Raw genomic sequence first — 19,374 nt, 5'->3', positions numbered from 1 at the left:
CACACTCTTTCTCTCTTTGTCTCTCTGTAGCTCTCTCTCTCTATCTTGACAGAGATGGCCTCAGATCTGAAAGTGTTGTTGAGAGAAAAATGGCATTAAATTAAATCTTGCTAACCATAATAATGGTGATGAACCTTCTGAGTCATCTAGAGGGCATTTCTCCCTGGCATTGTAACTGTCCTGATCTCCTCTTGTCTGCCACCTACAAGTTTGGCACACAGTTATCTTTTTCTTAGAGCAGAATAAGTTGTTTAGAATACTTGGCAACAAGGTAGTTTGGCAGGAAGGAACTAGTCAATGGTTACCTGTGTCACCAGGACATCTGCAGCAGGTGGCATGGCTGAGAGTGGTTCTGGAGAGGAAGCAAGTAGTGGTCCTGGGGCAGTGGGGAGCTCTGCAGCCAGCTGAGAGGGCTCTGTAGCCTTTTCCAGAGCCTCCTCTTCCCCTGAAGAGTCTATTTGAACATTTTCTGCCTCTTCTACTTCTACTGCATTCTCTCCTTCTCCTTCTTCTTCTATTTCTCCTGCGTCTTCTTCATCTTCATCTTCTAGTGAGATAAGATATTTTAAAACTTTTTTATTAACTACCATAATATCCATGGAAACAGTTGATAACTAGCACCTACAAGCCTAGGGATAGAGAAGTCACTTCAAATGATACTTGACAATGGACCATGTCTACCATGCTGAAACCTTGTGCTTCTTACATGCACCACTGTAGGGCAAATATGAAAGAACCAATGCTTTGCTTATATTCCCAGTATGGAGTTGTATGCCCTGCCCCTCATACAACCTCACCCACAGAGCCTGTTCCCATTTCTATCATAGCCAGCATTTCTATAAGCTCCTGGAGAAAGGGGAATTGAGGTTGTCACACACTTATTTCTGTCTTGTTAAATGAAATGCAATCCTTTTTCCAATCAGAAAACAATGGCTTATTTTAATTCAGTGAATACATTCACTTTTCATTATAATAAATATTATGATTACTTTTTAAAATCTACCTACCTTAAAACTCACTCAAGAAACAATTAAGACAGACTTTATCTTCTTATCTTATTAAGCACAAATCATAATAATCTTATCAGCATGGAAGCATGGGGTTTCTGTGAGAATTTAATGACAGTAAACAGAATTTGAGAAATGCAAAGAATTGTCTGTTCACTGGGCATCTCGTGTGATTATTGTTGACTCTGAATGATTTGTGTCAGTCCAAGTCTGTGTCTCTAAACCTGTCTGTGGGGCTAGTGCAGTTTCATGGCATAGCTGGAGGCCTAGCACAGTACTGTTTGCATTTCTCTTTTACGTTGCTATGAGTCGAGGCAGTGACAGTTGGGCTCAGATCCAGAGTTGTCTCCCTTTCAAGCATTTCATCAGGATATTTTTAAGAGTGGGAATTCTGAGCCAAAATTGAAAGACATAGTTATAGCTTCTGGACCCTATCCTAAATTCCACACTATGACTGTGACTTGTCACTATCTTGTCCTCAAGTTGAGGGACTGTCATACCTAGCTCAAATAACTTCTGCATTTTCTTTTCAACTGATCTTTAATCTTTTTCCTTTACACCACTATGATTCATACTACAGGATATAGTTGAAGTTGAGTTATCATCATTTATGTCAATTATTAAGGATTTTGTTACCCAGAGTCATACTCTTGATAATGACATTTAAATGCTATAAAAATAAACTGTCAAAGGCTGAGTGATCCTGTAGTAAGACTGAGGATGACATTGGTTTGTGATCCTGTGGAGATCTGGATGTACACTCTGGAGGGTTTTGCACATAGCTTTCACAAATGTGCAATTCAAAACAGATAGTCAAAGAATGAACACACCTCTAGAAAAGTCAATTTCACGGATAATTTTTTCTTCTCTATTGAGGTTGACTGTGAAGTTGCTCATGATCTCATAACCTTGTTCTATTTTCTCCATCTGAAATGCCTTCGATGCTTCCACAATCCTGCAGCAAAGACACTTGTTATTTTCTGTTACTGTTTAAAGTCTGGTGACCTTGGGTAAAAATGAAAAGTGTGCTGTTCAATCAAAGCGAAAGTACTCACTTTTGCAACAGTGTCTTGGCGTTCTGTGAAAGCAACAGAGAGGGGTTTACTTGATTTCTTTTCATGAACTATGAGACATAATTCCTCCACTTGTGAGTCTAAATCTCTTAGCTCAGGTCCTAAATGCCACCCTCTCTACTTAATATCAAATGGATAAAGGTTTTACTTAATGAAATAGACTTTTAAAATGAATAAATTAGTGAAAATGTGATTACAGTTAATTTTCAGCACTGACCCTTTGGTTTTGTGTCTCTGCTGCCAGAAAGCATTACCTGCAGAAACACTGCCATTTCTGGCTCATCCATGAATTGGATCCCTGACTCCACCAACTTTGATACATTCTCCAGGTGATCCGAATACTTTCTGATAAGAGTTCTGACATGCTCCAGTTTCTCCTCCTGTGTTCGGGTGATGGCTTGGGTCATTTCGGTCTTCCTCTCCTCCATGATGCCGTATAGGTGATCAAACTTCTCACACAGGTCCTGTTTCTGCTTTCTGCAGCACTCCTGTTAGTTGAGTTAACCAATGTTACAAATGGGTTGTAGGGGAAATCACCTGGATCTTTTAGGAGACAAGAGCATTTACCTATAGAAAATATGTACTTTGCTTTCCCCTTCAGCTGTCTCTGTAGGTGTAAACACTGTGGTAAAGCTTTGAAAGCAGAATATCATTGTTTAACTTTCTGAGATTCCATAATAGTCACCACCTATGACACCTATCTACCAGTGGAAATAGAATAATGAAAGCAAACAAAACCAAAAAACCAACTTCAAACAAGCAAACAAAAAACAAGCCAACCTACGTACCATTAAACAACCAGGGAAGGGCTAGAGAGATGGCTTGTTAGTTAAGGGTACTGATTATTCTTACAGAAGATCTGGATTCAATTCCTGTCACCCACATGGTGGCTCACAACCATCTGTAGCCCCAGCTCCAGGGCATCAGGTGTCCTTTTCTAACTTCTATGGGGACAGGCAAAGCATTCAAACACATAAAATAAAAGGGGGAAGCTAGGGTATAAAGGCTTTTTTGTGCATTTGTGGAGCAGACTTCCATTTGTAAGCAAAGCCTATTTCCACGAATGACTATGTCTAATGTCTATGTCTATGTCTATGCCTATGTCTATGTCTATATGTCTATGCCTATCCCTATGCCTATGTCTATCTATCTATCTATCTATCTATCTATCTATCTATCTACCTACCTACCTATCTGCACACACATATATACACTCAAAACATAAGTAGAAAGCAAGGCCTGGCAACAAAGGGAACTGGGATTACTAAGCTGAAATAGCATGAGATAAAGGTCCCAGTGAGATCACAGGTGTCAGACATAAAGTTCTTGGGTTGCCATGACGGGAGAGTGAAGCAAGATAACTATGTATCTCAACCTATTCACAGCCCTGGGGTCCTGGACGCAGGAACAATCAGATCTTAAAACACTGACACACACACACACACACACACACACACACACGCACACACACTGAGCCTCCTAGAGCTGGAAAAACCAAAGGCTGATGAATGAGAGAGCTGGACAGTTAATTGTGATTTTACATGAACTCATGAGGCATATAGTCACCACCTATGACACATATCTACATCTGCTAATGAGAGGGAAATGTTGAATGAAAGCCCCCCCCCCACAATGTCTGCAAGTCTGACTCTCATATTTACAATGTGTGGCAGGCCAGTACAATTTAATCTATAAGTATAGACATACATATTAGATGGCAGTTTGAGAACATGCCCATTCTGTAGACAAATAATAGAATAATAGGTTTCTACCTAGGGTGTATGACCTCCCCAGACATGACCCTTAGACCAGGACTATCTTACCAGTCATGAGTTCCCTAAACTTCAGTAAGAAGTTCCTCCCATAGTACTGGGCATGGTTAATGTAGATACTCATAACTGGTCAAATTATTGAAATAAGTGGTGATTAATTGCCTGGCCCTAAATGGTACATCTATGTCATTCCCTTTCCTCAAAGCTCAAAGAATATCATAGAAGTGGGGTGCCGGGAGGGACAGAATATGAGAGTCAGAGACAAGAATGCTATAAAATGCCGCCTTGTGGACATGACGTGGTAGTGGCACTCCTGAACTCATAGAAGATATAGTTACTTGTCAAGATCTGCAAAAGATGAAACTGTTAACATTGTTTATGGGGAGGAGGGCTTCTGAGTCTTTACCCTGCCTTATGAGCTGTGGGAAGTTAACAGCTTCTGGGAGAGAGGGTGGATTCTCTTCAGAATTATTACCACTGCTAGTTAAGTTGTTCAGGCTGCAGTGAATAGCCCACAGGTAAGTTCATGCAAACAACCTAAGTGAATACAGTGATATAAAAACAGAAAGTAGAAGAAACTTTTGGGAAGAAGAAAATATTCAGAGAGAGTGGTATTGGGAGGAAGATATGATCAAAATACATTATACCTATGAAATTGTCAACAAATAAAAATAATTGATTGGGTTTTGTTTTCTGTTCTTTGTTTTCTGGTTTCTTCTTGTTGTTGCTATTGAGACAAGGTTTCTTTATGTAGTCCTGGCTGTCCTGGAACTCACTATTTAGACCAGGCTGGCTTTAAATTCACAGAGATCCATCTGCCTCTGGAATGCTGGGATTAAAAGCATGCACCACCAAGCTCAGCCCAAATAATAAAAATTTTAAAACTTACATAATATTTGTGAACTAAACAAAGGCTATTTATCAGATCTACTATGTTGAAAGTAGGCTTTTAAAGTTAAGAACTCTCAAAATATTTCAGATTTATATTCCTTAGTTTATTGTGTCAACAAAATTAACTGCTTACTATCTACCAGGCATCACACAATCCAAAACCTTGCCATGATTTTCCAGTGTTCAGGAAATGACAAATATAAAATTCATTATAAATAATAAATGCAAAACAAAATGATCACATTTTTAATTTCTAGCAGAAAAGGGACATGTTCTCCTCTTGCCTATTTGGCCTTGAACATGATTCTCTGCAGACCGTGACGAAACAGAAACCAAAAGTCTTCCCCTGCAGTGAGAAAATTCAGCCTTCACCCCTGGAATCCTAAGACTGAAAGCTTTGATAAAATACGATTTTCAGGTAACCCAATGTGGTTCACACAGGAAATGCTCTAGAATGGCAAGTCTCACTTATTCATTCTGTTCCCTTTGTGGCTGACTTGGTGCCCCTCTATCTTGGGGGGCAGGACCAGACAATAAACAACCTGGTTATCAGTTTTCTTATAGGAACAGGCATAGGCTACCTAATAAAATAGTCAATCATTCTGAATCAAATCCTTCCTGTATCTCTGTAAATATGAACCTGCACCCCTCTCAGTGGTCACTGTGCAGTAACCTGTGCTCCTCTCAGTGGTCACTGTGCAGTAACCTGTGCTCCTCTCAGTTGTCACTGTGTAGTAACATGAAAAGTAGAATGGGGAAAATGTGACCTTCATGGCAAAATGCAGATTTCTTTGTATCTGTGTGTCTGCAGAAAGGAAACTTTGAAAAATGGTTTTTGCCTGAAAAAAAAAAAAGAGCTGTTTTCCCTCTTTTCCACAAAACGTTATATTCTCTTCCAGGATTTCCCCTTGCTTTTTCCTGTAATTCTTTATTATATATATATTTTTTTTTAATCATAGATTAAGGCCAATTTTCCATCCTTCCTCTTCTACTTCTCTTAATAGTAGTTTAAGTAAGACACATAGTTCTTGAACTTGTAAGTTTATTTTTTCATATAATTTCCATTTTCTTCTTTTTAATGTCTCTGGTTTCTATGCTGTGTGTGTGTGTGCGTGTGCGTGTGCGTGTGTGTGTGTGTGCATGTATGTGTATGTGTGTATGTGTATGTGTGTATGTGTGTGTGCGCGTACACCTTGCACCTGCATGTCTGTGCTTAGCTAGTAAATTAAGATCACATACATTGGCTGCAGGACAGAATCAATGTGGAACTGAGCTAGAAGGTTTTCATAGGCTCTGTTGAGGCTGCTGGGAGAGAAATCCATCAACAGTCTTACCCATTAGTGAATCCTCCATACTACAGGGTTTACTCCTCAAGACACCTCTTAAACTCAGGACAATTATTAAAAAGATGCTGTGTATACTTATGACAGGTCAGATTGGATAATTGATGATGTCTCCCTGACTGTACAGCTGCAGGACTTAGCTGACTGTAACTTAGAAATGTAGAGATATTTCTGATGTTCTCCAAGCTCAACATTCCTCTCTCCATTCCCAGCCAGTTTTAGAGTGTCACCAATAGAGGTAAGACATAAACACCAGACCCAGTTTAGGCATGGGCCATAGGCATGACAGACAAATTCTAAAGTGATTATGACCACTGTTTTCACCATGTAAGGAGTACAGCTCTGTGTCTAAAATAGCCTGAAGATAAAGCCTGAGCCTGGCCACTTGTCACTGAGCAACTGCCATTCCACCATGCATTTATGTCTCCACCACATTCCTCCAGCATTCATCTGGACACACTTGTGAGGAAATGCAGCTGCATGTGAGATACAGCACTTCAAAAGTCCCATCCCATCCCCACCCCCACCAAGAAAAACAGACATCAAGTTAATAATACTGAACAAAGAACCAACTTTGGAAATGAAGATAGCAAGCCAAGCATTTGTTTGCAAGGTTCCAGTTATAAACACTTAGAGAAGTCCTATGATCACAGAGTAGAATGCTTCTAATAAAGGAACAAATTGAAACTTTAGATACAGGCCGAGCTTCAGCCCCTGCCTTCTTGGCCTGCTCCCTTGCTCATCAATATAACTCTGTATTGGCCAGGGGTCTGAGATCTCCCAACTAATGCTCATTCTGTTGAACTGCATTATTCCTTCTTTTGAGGAGGATAGTTATGTGACATATGACATTTATATAATGCTTGTTGTTTATACCATTGGCATCATAGCTTTTCTGGGCTGGTCCAGACCATGTAAAATCTCCCTAGGTAAACCCTGTGAAGCCCGAGAGCAGGAGAACACAGATTCAGAAAAGCCATGTGGCTTGAGGAGCAGAGGTTTAGCTCACTGCACTCTGCAAACAGCATGGATCCAGGAAATGTTCCTTCTCCTTGCTACCAGTATTTAGAGTTCTCAAAAGAGTAGAGCAAATGCCAACTTCCCATTCATTTGTAGTTTTTTTTTTCCCTGGAGTAAGCTGCTCAATTTTGCCATTTTGACTAAGCAGGACCCTGATAATCTTCTTACACCATTTACAACAGGCTCCAGTAAGTCAGTTGATGCTTTATTTGTATCATCCAGACAAGTGTACATATTCCATGATGATTCAAGGTGGCATGATATACCACTAATCTCCTTGAGTGTTCCTTTTACACCAATTTTATCATCACAACAAGTGTGAAGCAGTATTATCATGCCACTATAAAACAGGGAAGCTGATGAACAAATAACACAAGTTGTTCCATCTCCCTATCGACTTCCAACCCTATGGAGGTTATAGGTTTAAAAGGTGGATGCTTGTGTGATCTAAAACCTTTTGAAACAGAGCGTAGGAATCACAGTTAATGACCCCTACAACTCCACATGAAACACCTAAACAACGAGAATGTCATGCTTATCTACACATCTGCCCATTCACATCTCGTGTTACTAGCTATTAAAAAATATCAGACTCACTGGACAATGGTGGGAAACACAGAAATACATAAGTAAGGCATTGAAAGTTGGCAAGCATGATGGCTTATGTCTCCATTGCCAGTATTCAGAAGGCTAAGAACAAACATTACATTAAGTTCAAGATCAACCTGAGCTACAGCTGATAACCTGTCACAAACAAATGAACAACAAGCAAAATCTCCAAGCCCAGTCCTGCTATTGAAAGTCCTGGCCCTTTAGTATTTTCCTCTTGACCATTCCTCCCATGAAAGTACTGGTTAGACATGAATTTAGACATTCAAATTGGTCATGTATGAACCAGTATATCCTACACAATGTGCCTAACCCTATAACTGACGATGTTTTGTTTCTTTATCTCATTGTCTTAAGAAGTCCAACAACTGGAATAAACACATGAGCATGGATTTTACTTCTCTTCAGAGCACTGAGGACTGGACTAGGTGACTTTGTGTACCAGAAAATTGCTTTTTATCCTCAGCCAGTTTTTATTTTATTTTTATACAGGCTACTTTAGAACTTCTAATCCCCCTGACACACCTTCCTGAGGAGCTGGGATTAGAGGCGTGAGTCACCAAATCTGGTATGAAAATGAACAGTTTAAAGACCACCAACATCTTAATGACTTGAAAGTAGTGTCAATATACCTCCTTTAGAAGTCTGTAGAAATTTGTACAAAAGTGAGCCATATTGGATAGAGTCATTGCCAGTAAGAAAGGGTGATGATTCTGACCTTGGCTGCTCTCCATACTGTCCCTAACTAAACTCCTTCTGCTGATTTAGCGTTAAACCTGTACTTTCTTGGCTTGCTCTCAAATGTAACTAGAGACAGCTGCTTCCTGCTGGGACTCTGCCTGGCCTCTGTGAAAGATGCCTATTGTCCTTCCTAACACAGCTAGAATCAAGTTGTTTCCTTCACTCAAGACTTTGGTGGACCACACGACTTTCCACACATCTTTTGATGTCTTTATCCAAGACAGGAAGCTAGACTCTCCACAGAGAGTCCCAGGAGCTGGCTAGAGATTGCCTCCCTCAACACAAGTAACGATCTATTTATAACACAACAGACTCAACCTAGCCCACAGTGGACTGCTGATTCATACCAGTGACTGACTGATCTTCATTGTAAATAAGAGGAAACAGTTTATATTGTCGATTTCAGAATCTCTTAGGCCCTTCGCCAAAAAAAAAAAAAAAAAAAATATTTCTTCAGTAAGTAAATCTCCATGTATCAAAGATATTTTTAGTAATATGAGTGTGGAGAAGAAAGGAAATTGATTTTGGTGATGTGCAAATCTAAGATGGGATAATTACAACTAATTGAAGTCCTGAAGCCGTCCCCTAGGAAATGGTCTTAGACTTATAATAGACTTTGCCTTGATAACAGAAAAGTAATAAGACCATACGCTTCATGTAAAATGCTGTGCTGAGCATCTTCATTGAGCCTGTACTCTCTACAGAATAAGTGTGATTGTCCCCTTTTCACAGAAGAGGAAACCAAGGCACTTGGGCATACTTATAGTAATATGTATGGATCTTAAAAACATAATTCTAGATTTAAATAACAAAGAAACTACAATGCAATAGCATTTGTAAAATTAAAAGGCATGCATACTGTGATGGTTTAAATGAGAATGGTCCCTATAGGCTCATATATTTGAATACTTGGTCCCTAGTTGGTGGAAATTAAGAGGTCTGGCCTTATTGGGGGATGAGTTTCATAGGGGGTAAGCTTTGAAGTTTCAAAAGCCTGCATCAGGCTTAGTCTCACTCTCTGCCTCAAACTGAAGATAAGATGTAGTAGGTTCTCAGCTACTGCTATGGTGCCATACCTGCCTGTTGTCATGCTCCCCACAATAATTGTGATGGACTGAACCTCTGAAACTGTAAGCAAACCCCCAGTTAAATGCTTTTGTTTATAAGTTGCCTTGGTCATGATGTCTCTTCATAGCAATGAAAAAGTAACTAAGACACACGTATATAAAACAATATGTATGTATTTTATAAGAATACACACACACACAAAGAACTGTTACCTTTGGGAAATTGGGGCAAAGGGAAACAACAGGTAGTAAGAGAGGCCAGTAGTAAGAGAGGCCAGCATATAACAATAGAAGGGTGTACCAATAGCTGAGTGGTTAGTGCCTCAACCTGTTAGCCACTATTGGAGAGATTTTTCTCCTCCTCAGGATCCTCATCATGACTGCCAGGAGAGCACAGGTTTGTAGCTCACACCCTTACAAGACTTCCAGAAGCACCAATCAGCATATCTGAAGATTATTTAGGTTTTCAGCAAGAAATCTTATTAATTAATAGTAATAGTACTTATTTCCGTTGCTGGCCACTGATTTGTCTTGTTGCTAATCTTTCAGAAGATGTTAACTGAGAAAGAGCACACACACAATAACTGTCTGAGCAACTTTGGTAAAAATCTGCTTCATTGAGCTAGGAGGTAAGTTCTCTGAAGCACCAGGAAGTGTTTCAGACATATATCAGGAGGGAGAACATGAATGGAACTTTGGGAGGGGATTTCTACTGTATCTCAGACACTCACTATCCCCTAGGAATATCAGGTTTGGTTTTGATTCCCTTAGAGCCAGTTGACTTACCTCAATAATTTTACAGGTGTCCTCCAGCTGGCTGATCACACCCTGGACTCTATCGTTGCTTCCCACAAGTATAGCAATGCCGTCACTGAGCTCTGACTAATGAAGAAAAAACAAGACTCAAGACATCAGGGCTTTCCTAATCACGGATGGTTATGGCCTACTCACAGCATTGTCCTCACGGGGGTTTAATCCCTAAGGAGTAAACAAGCCTACAAACAAGCTTCAAGCTCATGAGTTTCTTCTAAGACATATTCTTACTATGTGTGAAGAAGAGGAAGCTGCTCATGAGCTGCATCTCCAGTTTAAGCTGGTGGGATTGCTCAGTGCTGCCCCTCCGGCTTGTGGCCTCAGAAAAGAAGTCTGAGAATGAAGGTGGCCAAGGAAGGCCAGACTTCTCTGGTATTATTAATTAAGGTGTTAATCAAGTACCTGTAAGAGGTAGGTGTGGGGTATGACTCCTTATACAAAACCTAGAAAATATAATTAATCCCATCTAAAGACTGAGGCTCAGGCCAGTTATGGAAAACCTGTGAGCCTCTTGATATTGCATACAAACTTTGATATATGCTTGGCTTTGTGTTGGATGAGGCTCCATAATTTCCACATTAACGATGGAGAACTGGATTCTGTTAAAAACACAAAGAAAACTTAATTATAAGATATATATATATATATATATATATATATATATATATATATATTAGTGTATTGAAGCTGGAGGCTTCTGAAGATTGCATAAGTGGAACAGTATGACAGATGCAAAAATTTGGAACTCAAAATGAATTGTTTGTCTAATGCAGTTCAAGAATAATCTTACTGGAGCAATAAATGCAATAAATATTCACCTAGTGGGTGTATGTATATTTCAATCCTACTATGCTAATACAGTGCAGATACATGCAAATGCTCACTAGACTATTGTGCAAACTTAAAACTGCAACATGTGACTGGCTTTAGCACAGACAATACAACTTTAAAATTCCTGGATTCTTTTGATCCCCAAAGTATTTTTCTGTTCCTATTTACCTTCCTCCTAAACTGGACATGGAGCCACAAGGGGGTACAATGGGGACTTGGGAAATCTGGCTCTCATCTCCCTTTGGCCTAAACTTCTCCAGGTTATTGAGAAAGACATATAACCAATATAAACCCGAATTTTCCCACATTTGAAAGGAGAGGTCTAATAAATCTGAGTGTAAGGCATTTGAAACCTACAGTCTTCTCTAGATGTGGAAGGTAACATGAAAACCTATTAGGAAACAAGAAGCTACTCTGCCAAAGAGGAAAGGGCTGGGAGTCCTACTTCCCATCTCTCTGCCCACCCCATGAACTTCCAGGCCTCTGAGGGAAGTAGTCAAAAGCAGATACCATACAGTTCTACCATGCTGGCCTTGGGACTAAGGGGTCGGGGAAAAGAAAATAAAAAGTAAGTTGAAAATAAATTACAGCAACAAATGAAAATCATGGTTACTGGTCTTAACAGGTGTCACAAAGTTTGGTTTCCAAATTGATTTCAACTCTGTTCTCTGATATAAAATTGAAATAAATATTTCTAAGTGGAAGAAACAAATATGATGGACCTACTAACATACTCACTCCTTTACCTGCATAGAAGCATAAATTCTAGGCTGCTGCGACATGCTGTAGGGCTGATGAGATGCTATAAAGACTGCCTTGAGTTACAGTGAGGAGGCCCAGATCAGTTCCTGGGGTGACAGACATGTACTACATTCAAAGGGAGCTTTGAGGGCCAGCAGGAAGCATAGACTATGAGTTGTTTTGTAGCTATATGCCATGACTATGTGTCTCATACACAAGGAGTTGGTGAGAAAAGGCTTTGAAGAAGCAAAAGGACATTTTATTGATGAACAATAAAAATTATTCTAGGACTGGAAAGGGAGAGTGAAAAACCATCTCATTCTTATCTGTAGCTTTAACTCCAAGTCATCTTTATCAGCTGGAATTTGATCAGCCCTCTAACATTACGTATCTTTAGCCACCTACAAAGGCCACATAGAGTGACCCAGCCCTCCTGCACTTTTTTCTCTTTTTTCTCTGGTCACCTCTCTGGGCAACTTCATAACCTTGAAGGGAATGGAATTTGATACAAACTGCAAGGCTACTTCCTGTGAGGCTTTCCACTTCCTGTGAGGCTTTCCACTTCCTGTGAGGCCTTCTACTTCCTTTGGGGCCTTCCACTTCCTGTGAGACCTTCCACATCCACCATCCCCTTTGTTGTGCTCCCCTCTTTGGTCACATGGAGCTAACTCACTAGTGCTTAGAAGGGGCTGAGGAGAGGAACTTCCTACCTTCTGCCTCTGGAACACATGGGTCAGGGGAGCCACCTGGCAGTCCTTATGAGCGCCAAAAACCTTGCACAAGGAGCAGGTGGGCACTTCACAGTTCAGACAGTAGATGTTGATTCGTTCCTCTTCATGCTCCTCACACATGGGCTGGTCCATTTTTTTTTCTGGCCTGGGAAGAGGTAAGAAGATAAGTAACTGTCATCCTCCACCAGGGCAAAGCAGAAGGGTGGCAAGCTTTGCAAGCCCTGTTGGTCCCTGATCTCCCAACCCTATTCTGAAGATTCCCAAAGCCCTTTCATGTTCAATTTAGTGGGAAGTGCTGGCAAATATCCATCTGCTTGAGCACTTGAGACTAAAGACACTGATGTATAATAGTCTTCAATTAGCGTTTGACAAATTTTATAGTGTGTTTGCTTCAGTTCAAGATTTAAAAACTGCCCCGTGGAATTCCTGAAAGTTCAACATTGGTCTCTGGCCATTTGGAACTCACTCCAGCTCTGTGCCCACAGATGAGCTTACAGGTTTCTCATTCAATCTTTCTATGGATGAAGAAGAGTAAGCTACTGATAAGCTGCATCTCCGTTTTAGGCTAGTAGAATTTTTCTGTGCTGTCCCTCCAACCCCTAGCCCCAGAAGTCTTTCCCACCTACAAGTCTGAGAATTGAGACTTCAAAGAGAAACAGAACTGGGTAGGTGTGGGTGTAGCCTCCTTACATAAAACACAGAACACTTGATGTATCCCATATAAAGACTGAGCCTGGCAAGATTGCTTAGTGGGTAAGGGCACTTGCTACCAAACCTGATGGTCTGAGTTCAATCCCAGGACCAACATGATGGAAGGATAGAACTGACTCCTGTAAGTTGTCCTCTTGATGAGTATCTATCACACACACACACACACACACACACACACACACCCACACACACACCATAGATAAGTACATGTAAATTTTTTAAAGTTAAGGCTCAGATTGTTAGAAATTGAAAATAAATCCAAATTCAAAAGTTTCCTCATATCTCCAAATTTAGAAGCATCTCACTAAAGCCACTACTTTTTTCAGTGGCTGTTGAAGTATGTTTTTTAAAACCCAAAGGATTGCATGCATAAGAAATCAATTTATCAGCTAATGAACAAGATTGCTAAAATCATAATGGAATAGAACACTGAACTATGAGCTACTTGTAGTGAGAATTAACATGTGAAAGTTTTGTTTCAATGTACATATGTACATTGTATAATGTAAATGTCATATGTGAAACCAATGTATATATTTTATATCATTCAGATGTATAAAGTTGTATTGCAATGTAAAACATACTATCTACTGTGGGTCATGAATCCAAGTGTTTGAACACCCTGGTGTTGGTCTGTGGGATGGATTATGTAGCTACAGTCCCAGATTCAGAAAGCAGAGAGACATCATGATGTATTTCTACTGCACTGGGTAGTATTCGACATTGACACCAGTAAACGGTGGGAAATATCTTTTTGTATTCTTCTAAAAAAGTTTCATGCGGTTCTAGGCCCAATATTTTGCAGGAGGAATTTTTATCTGGTCCCATAGCTGCATATGTTCACAAAATCTATGGCCTCCTGATTCAGCCATGGATCTGGGACTCATGCAAGGAAGCATGGCCTTGAATGGGAAGATTGTTTCCTTCCCAGCTCTGTTCTAGAACTCGAGGCACAGCCAGTCTTTTTTGCTGTATAGACTGTGTCCAGAGCAAAGCCTCACAGAGAGGAGCCCTGCTGAAATATTTACCAAGTGACCGAGTGGTAAAATAGAAGTGAAAATAAGAGGAGATCAGAATTGGTTGAGACTTTGTGGTCATCTGGAAAGCAGGATCCACAAGATGTCCTCTTCCTGGTCAAGGCCATCTGTACATTATGCTAACTTGGGCTTTGCTGGGGTCTGGAGCATTTTTGCTAGAATACCACAACACAGGCATGCTAATACGCTTTATCTTCCTTAGGCAGGCCTAGATTAGCACATATTATTAATGCCCTTGTGCTGTTTTTATGTCAGCAGATAATACAGAGTCAGCAGGGTGTTACAGAGCTGGAATGCAGGAAACACACACACACACACACACACACACATTGAGCATGTGGAAACAACCAGATTGTTATATTTTTGATCATGATTCAGTTTACTACTTTTTTTCATAATAAATTGCTTCCTTTATTTCATTAATAGTTTTAGTGTTGGTTTGATTTGGTTTGGCTTTTTGTTTTTGCTTTGTTTAGGGGCAACATGGGTCTAAACTCACCAATCTCTTCTAAATTATGTACATAAGACAATCCTGTATACAACTTACATGAAATAACAGATGAAAACAGGGTTGACGTAGAGAATTGAGGACGTAAACACTGTTAGAGTGGCTGAGCACACAGTCATCCTTCCCAGCCCAGGGCTGAATGTTGGAAGTGCCTCTCAGTGTTCAAAATTGTGGGGACCTATAAATTGTTCTCTCTGGTCTCTGATGTCTTTGGGGTTAGCATAGGTTTTACTGAAGAGCGAGCAGCAAGTCCTGGTGAGGAAATTCAGTTAATGCTGTTGTACTTAAAGTGAGCTGAAAGTTTAATTCCATCTCAATTTCTGTATGTGTTGATGTGTGACCTTAAATGCAGGACTAAATCTTTGACATCAGTTTTTTCCATCAAGAGAAAAGACTAAGGGTCTTCTAACTAAATGTGGCAGAATGAGCAGAGGCAGTTATTTGTGTTTCCTGTGGAAACCTCCCTAAAGAGGGCAAGGAAATAAACATACATAAAACAATAAACACAAAAGGCAAGATGACAACAAATAGATGTCTACCAAATGCTGAAAATTGGAAACATCTCAACAATTTTTGCTGATTGCCCGCGAGACAGATGCCTACAAGAAGCTGGGAGTCCTAGGAAGTTTCCAGAGCTGCAGCTAGAATCGTTAGCAGAACCTCTATGGGATATTGTGAAAGTTCAGGTTTGAGGGCATTTAATGAGGAGGACATTTTAAGAGATTCCACATGGAAATATTCTCCATAAAAGCAACACTGTAAGCAAAGAGAGGAAGACATGGGTTGAAGTGGGAGTAAATGAAAGCAATTCCCAAGCAGAGATTAGGGCCCAGCACTGAAAGGGCTCACTCTGCAGCAGAAAGCTGATAGTCAATGCCTAACACGGAAAAACAAAAACAGGAAATAGGACGATAACAGTAGATACATATGGGGTGGGAAGAAGAGTAGGCTCAGTGGTTAAAGCACATATTGCTCTTGCAGAGGACCAGAGTTTGGTTCCCAGCACCCATGTGGTAAGCTCATGACCATGCCTAACTCCAGTTCTAGGGGATCTGACACAATCTTTTGATCTTTACAGGTGTCAGGCACACATACATGCATCCTGGCAAAACATTTATACATATAAAATAAAATAAATAAGTCTAAAATTTTTTGTTACAAAAAGACAAACCAGTAACACAATTATCATTGGTATAAACAGCAGGATGTAGTTATTAAGTTATTGCATTTTGGAAGTGATAACTGAGAGTGTGCGAGAACCCACACATATGTAACAGATGTGCAACTTGGTCTTCGTGTGGATCCTGAACAACTGGAGCAGAGGCTATCCCAAAAGCTGTTGCCTATATGTGGGATATGTTCTTCTAGCTGGGCTGCCTGGTCTGGCTTGAGTGGGAGAGAAAGCACTCCCACAAAGACTTGATGAGCTGGGTAAAGAGATTCCCAGGGGCCCACCCACTTAGAGAGAAGGAGAGGAAAGAATGGGGGAAGGATTGTGGGAGGGGATGACTGGGAGAAGGCAGTGAGCGAGCGGGATGTAAAGTAAATAAGTAATAAATAAAAAAATAAATAAATCACTAAAGGCCTTGTAGTCTTGTTTAAGATTCTTTTAAAATTAAAATATATAAATGTCATTCCCATTGGAGCATTTAAAAGAACTGGGGAAATATTTTAGTCAGTAAAGTAAGTACTTCCCATGCAAGAGTTAGGACCTGAATTTGTTTCTAAGCATCCTTAAAAAGGGACAGAAAACAATGTGTGGTCCTAACTATGGTGAGACTCAGGAGAGTCCCTGGAGCTTGCTAGCCAGCTGTGCTCCTGTTTCAGTGACAGACCCTGTCTTAAGAGACAAAGTGGGGAACAACAGAGCAAGACATCTGATCAACCACTGCCCTCCACACACACGTGCCCAAACACCTGCCAACACATAAACATGCAGACATGCATCACACACACACACACACACACACACTTTGGTAGGATGATAATAGAATCCACCTCAGATTTTTGAGAAAATCAAAGAATCACACCTGGTTCACAGGTAAAGCTTCTGAACAGAGTATAACACACAATACAGAGTCATTTTGTTAATTATATTAACAAATTAATTGCTTTATTTAATAATAATATTAACCAAATTAGTACTTCTTTTGCCCAGTCCAAACTGTGGATAGTGCATCACCATACAGAATGGAAGATAAGGCCAGGATTTGTCAGAGGCCAGAGTTGAATGATGCTTCAAAACCCATCATGGCAGTGTTTCCCCTTTCTGTTGACAGTACTACATTCTATACCAGGGGTTAGTTTATTCTGTATACCCAGAGTTATTCTAAGGCCATCTAATATATCTCAAGGCTTGGGCTCAGATCTGTTATGATTCTCAATTTCAGGACCAGTGAGCTTTATGTGACTAAACCCCTTTTAGGCAACTCCAATAGCAACCTGAGTTTAATAAACAATGTAAGAAAATAATCATAAAAATAGTCCTGTTTCAGTTAGCTTTTGCTTTAGTGGTAGGGATTTGACTCACTGCTTTTCTCCAATTTGTTCCTCAGTTCTTGAAGGAGCACCAGGCTGACTTCACTGATAAGGTAATTTTACTAACACAAGGTTTAACATTTCCTGTCCTCTAGATTTCATAGCAAATGCTATTATCTTCATGTTTGAAGTTCCTACTAGGTGACTGGCGAGACAGAAGAATCATTGTAATAAATAAACAAAGAAGACGGTGGTGTGCTTGTCTGTGCTGCTTACAGTTAACATTGTGGAGCCTCTGCTCGATGAAAGGCACTGGATCTGATGCTGAAACCATTGTCACAGAAATGCCTTTTAATAACTGCTTGCTTACTAGTTGCCAGTGGAATCTCTTAAGGAGACATCATCTCTCCTTTCACTTTCCTCCCTCCAAACCCTCCCATCTATCCCTCTTGCTCCTTCAAATTTATAGATTCCTTTTAAATTGATATTGCATGCATATGTATATGTTTCTAAATAAGACCTGATCAGTCTATACAATTTTACTTTCATTGTGTTTCCAGATATGACCGTTTGGCATTGGTGTGCTCTTCCCTGGGGAAGACATTCCCCCACTCTCAGCACTTAGCTGCCTGTAGTTCTTTGTGAATTGAAGCCTTGTGGTCTTTCTCCATCCACTTTGGCATATCTGCTTTTGTTTTCCTTCTTTGGCTCATGTTTAAGCAGTTATGTTGTTGCGGGTAGTAAGGGGTGTAGCTTCTGCCATTAATAGGAAACAGTCTCACAGCAAACTCCCTGATCTGATGGGCTTTAGAACCTTTCCACCCCTTCTTCTGCAATGTTCCCTGAGCCTTTGATGTGGGAATCATTTGTAGATGTATCCACTAGGATAACTCAGTTGAACACAACAAAACGCAGTGAAATGTGAATTGTAACAGGGTAACACATTCCTTTTTGTCAAGAGATTAGGAAGCAAGGGAAACAGGTGGCTGCCGTATGTCATCAGCAATTCTTCCTCAGTTCCATCTATAGCCTGGTGCTATCTAATTTAGTTCTGAATCTTGAGCAGAAACTAATGGCCTTAATAATCACAATAATTACATGTTATATTAATTGAACAATTTTCCTGCAAAAAGTGCAAGGCATTTATTGCCCTGCAGATGTTCCATAAGCAGAGGCGTCTTGTAATAAGGATCACAAGGGGCCATTTCTACTCAATTTCCATATGGCTACCAAGGTTTTAGATCCAAATGACCTATGCAGAATAGGGATAAGGGTCTTCACACCATGGCTTTTAGGAATAAAGTCTGTAGTTTCATCTCTAAAAATGTAAAGCTTACGTCGTGTGAAAAATAAGAAGCCTTTTAAAATGTTCTAATGAATGGATATGTGCGACACACCAATCAATCAGGAAGTGGGAGCTAAGAATATTTAGTAGCAGGGAAACAGTCTGAAATGCAATTCCCTTCCCATTTCTCTAAATGGACACTCCAGAAGGCCAGCATTATATCTTGCCTTGAATGTTCCAAAGAGCCAATATTATGACAAATGATGATGTCAGAATGTTTTTAAAGTATAAATATTACTGTTGTTTACACTGCTTTAGGGCAAGACAACTAGGAGCTAGGATATTTTGGAAGATGATGTTTCTTAACTTATATACATGTTTGTGCTAGAGGATCTGGAGTTTAGGAACTGGCGATGTGTCAACGTGTCTATTGTTGTCATTTATTAAAAAAAGAAAAAAGAATAAGAAGCCAGGGATATGTTTGGTGGATGTGTGGTATGGTGTGGGGTGAAGGGGGTGCCTCTGCGGACTCATGCTGAGGCATCCCTTCCCCCTGAAGTAGCAGCAACAGATATGGTGTAGAGTGTAGTATAGAATAGAGTTTATTTAGGGCATGGGGAGGGAAGTTGAGGGAGTGGTAGAAACACACACACACAAGCACAGAGAGAGAGAGAGAGAGAGAGAGAGAGAGAGAGAGAGAGAGAGAGAGAGAGAGA

General features: G+C 40.2%; 1 protein-coding gene across 1 annotated transcript in view; it reads right to left on the bottom strand.

The window, feature by feature from the left end:
• Trim55 (tripartite motif containing 55) overlaps positions 1-19,374 on the bottom strand; it is a 38,951-nt gene that overhangs the window by 18,025 nt on the left and 1,552 nt on the right. The window contains exons 3-8 of the mRNA XM_028764288.1: positions 12,619-12,784; positions 10,310-10,405; positions 2,335-2,568; positions 2,063-2,085; positions 1,838-1,962; positions 306-547 (exon numbers count right to left, since the gene is read on the bottom strand). Coding sequence (XP_028620121.1) covers positions 306-547; positions 1,838-1,962; positions 2,063-2,085; positions 2,335-2,568; positions 10,310-10,405; positions 12,619-12,784 — 886 coding nt within the window. The remainder of the gene's footprint in view (positions 1-305; positions 548-1,837; positions 1,963-2,062; positions 2,086-2,334; positions 2,569-10,309; positions 10,406-12,618; positions 12,785-19,374) is intronic.

Source organism: Grammomys surdaster, unplaced genomic scaffold (assembly GCF_004785775.1).
Source record: "Grammomys surdaster isolate TR1022 unplaced genomic scaffold, NIH_TR_1.0 62, whole genome shotgun sequence".
In the NCBI taxonomy this organism is placed as follows: Eukaryota; Metazoa; Chordata; class Mammalia; order Rodentia; family Muridae; genus Grammomys; species Grammomys surdaster.
Note: the sequence above shows the minus strand (reverse complement) of the source record. Positions and strands in the feature narration are given on the sequence as shown.